The sequence below is a fragment of the Telmatherina bonti genome, assembly GCF_933228915.1.
Source record: "Telmatherina bonti genome assembly, chromosome: 23".
NCBI classification, from domain to species: domain Eukaryota; kingdom Metazoa; phylum Chordata; class Actinopteri; order Atheriniformes; family Telmatherinidae; genus Telmatherina; species Telmatherina bonti.
Window position 1 is genome coordinate 21,570,135 of NC_136632.1, and position 9,588 is coordinate 21,579,722.

Below are 9,588 nucleotides of genomic sequence, written 5' to 3' on the forward strand. Positions count from 1 at the left end.
AGATCTTGCATCATTTGGTGAACCTCCCTGTTTCCCTTCCTTAAAAGAGGCTTTACAACCACCTTTCCATGGAGACCGTTTCTGATTAGGCTTCAGCCAGCAGTAAACGGATAAACTTAAGATCCAGATGCTTCACTCCAGTCCTGTCCGGTCTTTGTTGGGGTTTTTTTTTAACCTTTTTCTCAAGGAAATCACTTTCAGTTACTGTTCATCTCCTTCAGATTGATTATAAAGGTCTGACACTTCTTCTGTTGTGTTCTGCTTCTCAGCTTTCCTCACATTTTTAAGAACACATTGAACACCATGTTGAGCTCTACCAAATTTTCATCTCTTTGGTGAAAACATCCTACTTTATACCTTTGAAACTTCGCTGTCTTTAGGAAGGATAGAAGAAAAATGTCAGTGTCCAAAGAAAAGCCCCAGGAGTGTCTGCAGAACTATCACTCAAGACTACTCCAAATGAAAGACTTTTACATGATACTGCATGTACTCGAAGAAAGTGAAAGAGAACAACTTGAGCTGTAAATTTATCATCTTGAATCTCAAGCCGTTCCAGGCCAGAGGAGTACTCTTGAATTTAAAAAAAATATCATTAAGAAATCACTTAAACATGCTTACGACATTTTATTACATCACTTGCAGAGCTAGAAAACAAATGTTAAACATCTTAAATTGTTCCAATTAGTTCTCAAAAAGTGGTTCTTCAATTAAAGCATCTGTAAATGTTTCTGCCTTTGCTGTGAATCACATTGAGACGAGGAGCCGTACATTACACGGTTTTAATGCACAACGCGGAGTCTAGGACACGGATCCCCAACCCAAGGACTAGTGTCCTGCGGGTTTCCCAAGTGTTCCTGCTGGAACACACCTGACTTAGACTCAGACAAGCTCTGCACAAGTCTGCTAAATACACATTGATTCAAATCAAGTGTAGTGCAGCAGAGACACTTGGAAAACCTGCAGGACACCAGTTCTCGAGGACCAGGTTTGGGGATCCCTGGCCTAGAACGCCGTGCTAATCTAAGCTTACTTCAGCATACGTTGAATCATGGAGATTCAACCAAAGTAAATGCAATTTTTTTTCTGCATTTCTTAATTAAAAATATTTATTTGATAGATTTTTTCATTGAACTTATTGAAAAGTGGCACTGACTGGATTTGTTGCAGTAAATACTGTTCGAATTTCAAATGCTGATTTGTTTTTATTAAAGCCTGTCCGTTCAACCTTCTGCTATAAACTCACCTGACTGTAAAGCCGAGGCTCCTCCACAAATGCTCTTTTTTCATCCTTTTCTTCTAGCTTTTGAGAAATCCGTGGCAAGAGATCCAGTCCAAAGAACACACACGTGGACCATGTCGACTTTTCGTGGGAATAAATGGAGCCGAGGGACTGGTAGAGGAAGGCTTTGCTCCAAGGACACATGGCCAGATATTTTGGTAAAATCTCACATGCATCATAAATATCCTTCCATCTTACATAAATGTAGAAATTCTGACTAAAAATAAAGCAAAAAAAAAGTGTGTGTTTATGAATATTACAATATAAATCAAAAGGCATCACAACAGGTCCCTGAAAACCATTTTTTATTGTCTTGACCTAAATTTCCAAACTGCCAAACAAACAAGAAGAAAAGCTGAAATCCATCAAAGCAAACACCACAAATACTCTGTTTACCCAATACTTGTAAGACTTTCCGAGGTTCGTTTTATATCTCAAGACTGCAAAAATCCCCATTATTTCATACAGAAACATAAAAAGTACCTCAGTAAAAAACAAAAAAAAACCTGCTTCAGCAGAAGAAAAACAGCAGTTTTGGTCAGTTGCTGGCAAAGTAACAAAATCTTCACAAAGCTTTTTAAGTTTCTATAAACTGAGGCTGCAGAAGGCACATGTGCATTGCTCAGTTCATGGAACTAACTTTTTCTTAGTGTGTCTCTGAAAATAAGACTGTGTGAGTGCACACAAATAACACAAAGTTCCTTCTGTCACTTCACACACCGAAACTACAAGAAGGAGCTTCTACTTCCCATAAAACTGGCAGTGTAAAACCAAAGCCATTTCCACAATCATCTGCTATATGCAGAAAATAAAGATGTGAAATGTGATCTGTTTCTGATAGAGTTTTACATTTGTAATTAATAGCAGATAAACGTAAACAGCAATGCCTTATTAGGAGTGTAAACATCAGCAACATAGTTGCCCTTTAAAGGCATGATGTCCTGTAGGTCTTGTTTGTGCTTCCTCAGCATTAGCATTACAGTTTGTTTCTCTAAAGCATCTTAAGGCTTTTCTGACAGTATTTCCAAAAACCTAAACTTTTTTTTTTTTTTTTTTTTTTAGCAATTTAGACGAAGAAATGTTCCGGCTGCTCTAAATAAACATCTAAAATCCAAACAGAGATGGCAGCTAATCAGTTGCATGATTAGGAAGTCATTTAAAAACTTTTCCTTGCTCACAATATTTATTTCTTCTCTTCCAGGTGGCAACAAATCTAAAGGATTCTGGAAATATTTTCATATGAGCAGTGAGTTCTGTGAGTTTTAACATGAGAGGCACAAACTGAAGCTAGCTGTTATGTTGCACAGCGCTATCAACATAGCTCTTTTATTTGCATCCACAGCAGAATGCATGATGTAGTGTGTTTGTTTTCAGGCACAGAGGTCAAGAGGTGTTCAACCTGGCAAACAGGCATTGTTCCCGCTGATGCCACACAGCCCCATTCATAGCAGCAGACCACACACACACACACACACACACAGGCCTCTTAGCTCCTCTGTCTGTTTAAAAGTCCCTCCCTGGTGCCTGGTCGTCATAGCAGGTTGGGGAGGTAAAGTGAGCAGAGCAGCATGTTTTGTCCCAGAGCCGGGAAGCGTCTGAAAGCCTCCCACGCATCTGAGAAGATGTTGTATTTCAGAAAGACGCGATGTTCCAAGCTGGTGGGCAAGCTCACGTCCCGGCTCATGATGTAGATGCCGTCGTTGTGCAGCGTGCACGTCAGGTTCAGGCCCGACTTGGACGTGTTCTCCTTCAGCTGGATCCACTCCCCTGTGGTGACGTTGTAGGCCTGCACCGTCAGAACATCCTCCGTTTGGCTGGAACGACGCTGCTGCCGGCCCGATTCCAGCTCGTGGGTGTAGCCCCCCACCAGGTAGATTGTGTCCTCCACTGAGAGCATCTGCTGCTTGCGGATGTGGGCTGGACAGGTCCGGAACACCATCCAGGTGTCGGAGGTGGGGCAGTAGCGGAGGACGCTGGTGTTCCTGACTGTCAGACAAAGAAAAATGAATCGTTCAAGAAACAAAGATTCACTTTGAGCTTTCATTCAGTCATTTTCACAGTTTCATTTACATATGTAAAAAAAATTGTCATGCATTTATAAATTAGTATCTTTGCACAAATAACTACAGATTTTTTAACCATTTAAACCACAATATTATTCAATAATTTAGCTTAAACTTGTAAATCTCATCAACTTCTTATGTAAAAGAGGCTGCATCTTCATAAATAATTCCCCTTATTACTTTAATATTAACATTTATTTCATCTTTTATCAAGAACAAAAATAGAATAAAATACTAAATTAAATCTCTGACTAAACATCTCGGAGATCGCTGAATTTTTTTTTACCTGAGAACTACACACTCCCTGTTGCGTAACATTTCCTAAACACTAATATAAACACTGGAAGCTGTGGAGCTGCTGGGATAAGTCAGAGCTCTTACAATGAGGATGAGAGGGACTGATTTGTTTGTCAGGTGGTTTTAATGTAGTGGCTGGGTGATGCATTTTTAATGCTGCTATTTGGTAAACAACACAGTAGGATTATCTATATGAAGGAAACCATGGTAAATGGCCTTTGTTTCCATGCATCCTTGTTTACAGTGTGACTTTAAATGTGTGTTTGTAATGGTGTACAGTTGTGCTCATATGTATTCATACGCTTTCATTGAAGAAAAGGCTGAATTTACAACAGTCACTCAAATAAGTGGAGACTTAAAAAAGGAACAATAACTAAAAATTTGCAAAAATATAATTTAGTAAAATAAGACAATGTTTTTCATTTAATTGAGTTGAAAAAAAAACAACAAATAAACAAACAAACGAAGTCAGAAGTCTGACTGAGAGGAACAGAAAACAAAGGATTGTTCAACAAAATATTAGTTTATGAGTGATGTAATATGTAATAAATTATCTTATTAGTTTGCTTTTTAAAAAAATATTTCTGTTGAACCAGAACTAGAAAATAATGTAATGATTTTCATAAAATTTTTATTTATCTATTATTACCTTAGTCAATTTCATCTTATTTTACAGGCAGATGTTTTTTTCCTCCTTTAATGAAAGGGTATGAATGAATATGAGCACAACTGTATTTTGCTTTTCAGTGGACGCAACTGCACAGAAAACACTTGATTTTTCATTCCCTGGATTTTTGCAAACCCACCTCTCGCCGTGTATCCACCCATTACGTAGATCATACCCTGGCACTCACAGGCTGAGAACTCAGCCAGTGGGTCAGGCATAGAGGAAACACAGGTCCACCAGTCCTGTTCTGGGCTGTAACACTCCACCGTACCCAAACACTGGCCTCCAACAGCATACAGCTTCCCTTGTACTGCCAGCAGCTTAAAGTTGGACCTGGATGAGAGGACACAGAGTGAAACATGATGGAAACAACATTCCACTGACCTGTAAGAGAAGACTTTCTGGTGTTACCTCTTCTGGTTGAGCGGAGCCACCTGGTTCCACTCGTTCCTGCAGGGGTTGTAGCAGTGCACGGCAGAAATCTCCTGACTCGTCATCCTGTACCCACCAACTATGAACAAGTAGTTGTCAAGAACAGCAGATCCGTATCCTCTGACGTTGATCATATCTGGAGGCAGATTGTTTGCCAGGGGCTTCCAGCGCTGCTCCACCTCCCCATACCTCAACATGGACCACGGTTCATCCTGATCGGGCACATCCAGGGACAAGCAGGTAAAGTCCCCAATGGCAACCAGGGTGGCTGTGCCTTTCATACGCATCTCCTTGACTTGATCTCTAATGGCAGAGGGCAGACTGCTGAACTCAGGCCGCCTCAGCATGGGGTGATAGTAGCAGCTCATATATTTGAGGCATGCATTACGCAAATCATGAGTTCCATACACCTCAGAGAGGCTGTACAGTTCTACGCAGTTCTCCAGACGGATCTCTGAGGTCAGGAGTTTGAGGATGGAGGTGACCTGTAAGAAGGAAGCCGTCTCGATCAGATCCTCCAGAGTCTCGTTGACCACTTTGACTTTGGAGGTGTTGATGAACTCCAGAACCAACTCCAGACCCGGGACACTGAGGCCCTGCAGCCGTACAGAGTCCTCTGTGGACTCTCTCATCCCAGAGCTGTACAGAGCACGGAAATAGTCGCTCTTTTCTATCAGCTTCTTCTTATTAACCTCGTAGGTTTTGTCACCCATTACAATAGCGATGATCTGGTCGGATGACATGATGAGGAGAGAGCCCCAGTGTTTGTCTCTTTAGTTTGTCGTTTCCCAGCCTCCTGGCCGACACACTGCTTACATTTCACCGGCGAGGGAGCTCTGTGGTCGGGCTATATATGGTCATGTTCAACCCAGGGAGCTGCTTTCTTGAGCTAGGGAAGCTAACCAGCTAACAGAGGAGCTAGAGATGCTACGAGAAAAACCACCCAAAATTAGACGTTTTTCGGGTTAACATTCCGCGACAGTCCGACAGAAAGCGACTGCACGTTGTAACGATGTAATCTACGTATTTTGATTTGTTTCTAACACTGATTATAACGTTTTTAACGGCATCTCAACAGCCTATTGTTGTAAGATGCGCCGAGCTGTCACATTTTTAGTGTTTTGATTCTGCACTTTACGTCACGTCCAGCGTTCTTCTTCGTGAGCATGTTTCTTTTTTTTTTTTCTTTTTTTTTTTTTTTTTTTTAAAAAGAACCGCTACGGTGTATTGCTGCCACCTATCGGTAATTATAAGAACTGCATCTTGTTGTTTGAAAACGATCTAATGGGATAAATTTTTATATCTCGGAGTAAAAGTAGTAATGGATTAGTCCACAGACACAATATTGAGATTAATGTTGCCAAGCAAAAGTACAATATTAAAGGAATAACATATAGTTGTGCTCATATTTATTCATACCATTTCATTAAAGAAGGAAAAAAAAAACAGCTGCCTGTAAAATAAGCTGAAATTGACTAAAGAAATAATAAATAAAAAATTTTATGAAAATCATTATATTATTTTCTAATTCTGGTTCAATAGAATATATATATATATATATATATATATATATATATATATATATATATATATTTTTTTTTTTTTTTTTTTTTTTTTTTAAAGCAAACAAATAAGATAATTTATTACATATTACATTACTCATAAGCTAATATTTAGTTGAACAATCCTTTAATGTTTCTGCTCCACTCAGGTGTTCCTACTGTAGCAGAAAAGCAGATTTCTGCACCTGTTGACAGGTATTTTGTCCCACTGTTCAACAGAAAAGTGCTCTAATTTGTCCAGGACCAATTTGTTTGGGTTTTTTTTTCTTTCTTCAACTCAATTAAATGAAAAAACAGTGTATTATATTACTAAATGATATTTTTTAATAAAATATGTTTCATTTCATTATGCAGAGTATAATTTACCAACAGAATATAAAGTTATAGATGCACCATTCCAGGTGTTTAACATAAATTGCAAAATGTATTTATTTAATAGTAAGCCAACATCTGTTGGTGAATTTTAAAAAAAACAAAACTTAATCTTGAGTGTAAAGCATAGTAAAGCTGTGTTTTGGGTTTCACAATTTCTGGTTTTTGTTTGTTTTTACTTTGTTTTGTTTTGTTATCTTATCTAGAATATGGATTTGCAGTCCCCATTACTGCACCAAGTCCCGACTTGCTTAGCAAATCAATCGGAGAAGCCTTAACATGTCCGTATTAGTCTGTAGAATTTTAGTTTTTCTCTAAATTTCAAGATTTAAAACCCCTTTTTTAAATTCTTACTTCATCTAAAGTGCTGTAAATGTGAACCTTTGCTTGGAAATTATGGACAGCAAAAGGGTTGTTCTACTTGATCAATAAGAGGATTTAGTGTCTAATTGGATGAAATACTATTAACTGCATGATGCTCCTTCTTAACTTGTTTAGGTAACTGATATTATTAGGTTACAAATATAACATTATTCATGTGATCCATGTGTTTGTCCATCCTGCCGCTGGTTAAAATAAGATCAGCAGCTCTGTTGTCCATGTTTAGCTGTCAGTCATGATAACATTTGTTGTCACAATGTGTGAGGGTTTAATGGTTTAACACTGAAAGTGTACTGAAATTTATCCAAACTAAAACAGGAAGTATTATTTTCTAAATAAAATCAGGATATATTTGTGTTTAAATGACCCTTGATCAATATTTTTCATCAACTGCTTTAGTCTTCAGTCCAGTCGGTATGTTTGTCTATATTTTTGAAGACATAAATTACTTCTTAATTCAGTTGTGGTGTTTATTATTTGCTCTTTTACTTCATATCCTACTGGCCTAAATATGTTTTATAGATGCAGATAAATCTTTCTTATAGATATGTTGCAAACCATGTATATTTTTACAACTCTGTTTAATTTACATGTGCCATAAAGGTAGAATAAAAAATAAGACCATTATCAGTCGTAATAAGGATCATAATGATCAACTTTGTGTTTTTCAAAACAAAGAACTTCATGCAGCTTTAGTAACAATAACATTAAGTTAAAAGGACAACAACTACATAATATCAAATATAGTCAAAATTCAATCCAATTAATCAATAAATAAGGTCTGTAATTTGGGTAAGATCAGGAAAGGCTTTCTCAGTTAAAAGTATGTTTTAAGAAGACTGAATCTGCTGACCTGATTTTAGGCAGATTGTTCCAGAGTTTAGGGGCTTTGGCCATAAATACCCTTACACATCTGGTCTTAAACCATGTCTGAAGCAAGTAAAAGTCATCTGCCAGATAATCTCAGACCGTACAGAGACTCATTTGCTTTAAAAGATTAGACAAATATGACAACACAAAGCCAGAAAGAGAGTTGAGGGTAAGATCTTACAATCAGTCCTAAAATGGGAAAACAGGATTAAAGTGCACAAGTTTTGTACAGTTTAGAGTCAATTAATCTGCTTTTGTTGAAGTCATTTAACAAGGCTTTTGCAAGGTGTTGGCAGACACATGCGTGCAAAATAGTCTCTTTGTCTTTAGAAGATAAAAAAAGATCATAGTTTAAAATTTTTTTATATTAGAAATAATACTTTGCTGCTCAAAACTCTCAAAAACCAAAGTTCTTCGCAGCAGGATTTTTGGATTTTGTGCAGGAATGACAGTAATTTTTTTTATTCATTTGTTGTAGATCAATGACAATTATCTTAGTTAAGCCAGCATTAAGATGAAGAAAGTTCTGAGGAACTGCACCTATTAACATCCTATAGACAGTCTTGTCATAGACTCAGCCTGTCAGATTAGTTCTGCAAAAAAACAATTATTTTCATCAACAACAACAAAAAACATTTCACTCATAAAATAGTCAAATCTTTTAATAAAAATTTAGTATGACATAAAGTGGGTTATTCAGAATACTTAAAATATTTGGCCCAAAAACCAAGATTGATGCCAGGATCAGTAAATTTCAGCTCAGTTTATGTGTGTATTTAGTGTCCATTCACAACAAATCATGTCAAAGAACAAAAACATGTAATCCATTTTAATTCAGTTTATTGTAATCTAATTAGAACATATTTATTATAATTGTATAGCTATTATATTAAGTCATAAAAGGCTGAATTCCAAAAGAAGGAATTGGATTGTGTTGAATATTCATTTTGATTCAGTACCTCAGCTGGTGCAGGCACATAGTGGAGAGACTCCTCTTGGTTAAAGGAAAATGTGAAAACCCAAACTCATAAAGGCTAGCCAACATCCTGGACTGTCTGTGGAGTAAGAAGACAGTACTGAGAAATCAGCAATTGCACAAACTGTAGGTCAGGAGGATAAAAACAAAAACAATGAGCAAAATCAGTAACACGAGGTAAAGGCTACATTAAACACAAAAAGCTTCATAAATAAGAAAGGTTTTAAAGCTAAACTTCGAGTTGTCTGCCTCACGGAAACAAACTAAAACCTGGTTCCACAAGATAGCAGTTCCACCTCCCATTCTAAAAACTTAGCACAAAAAATTATTTTAATTATATTCACTTTTAGCAATACCAATTGCCGTCAATTTCACACACACACTCACACACACATACATATGTATACATATATTAGGGCTGTGACAATATGACTTTGTCCCGATTCAATTCCCATTTTTTTGGGTGCTGATTCAATTTAAATTGAGATTCTCACAATTCTTCAATATTGCTGATTTCTGTAGACTAAAAAAAAAAAAAAAAAAAAACTTTTTTTTTTTTTGCTCGACATTTTTCTTGATTTCAATGAGGAACAAACAACACAGTAGCCACGCCATCATTCTGCTGCTATAATGCCCAGGAAGACTAGTAAAAAGATCATAAAAATAATAATGACAAAAAATTTATAATG

General features: G+C 37.1%; 1 protein-coding gene across 1 annotated transcript; it reads right to left on the reverse strand.

The window, feature by feature from the left end:
• Nucleotides 1–1,676: 1,676 nt before the first annotated feature.
• On the reverse strand, nucleotides 1,677–5,833 carry klhl42 (kelch-like family, member 42). Its single transcript, XM_079262884.1, has 3 exons — nucleotides 4,718–5,833; nucleotides 4,446–4,639; nucleotides 1,677–3,265 (listed from the first exon to the last, which is right to left on the reverse strand). The coding sequence occupies exons 1-3, from the start codon at nucleotides 5,479–5,481 to the stop codon at nucleotides 2,811–2,813; spliced, it is 1,413 nt and encodes a 470-aa protein (XP_079119010.1). The 5' UTR covers nucleotides 5,482–5,833; the 3' UTR covers nucleotides 1,677–2,810.
• Between the last annotated feature and the right edge of the window lie 3,755 nt (nucleotides 5,834–9,588).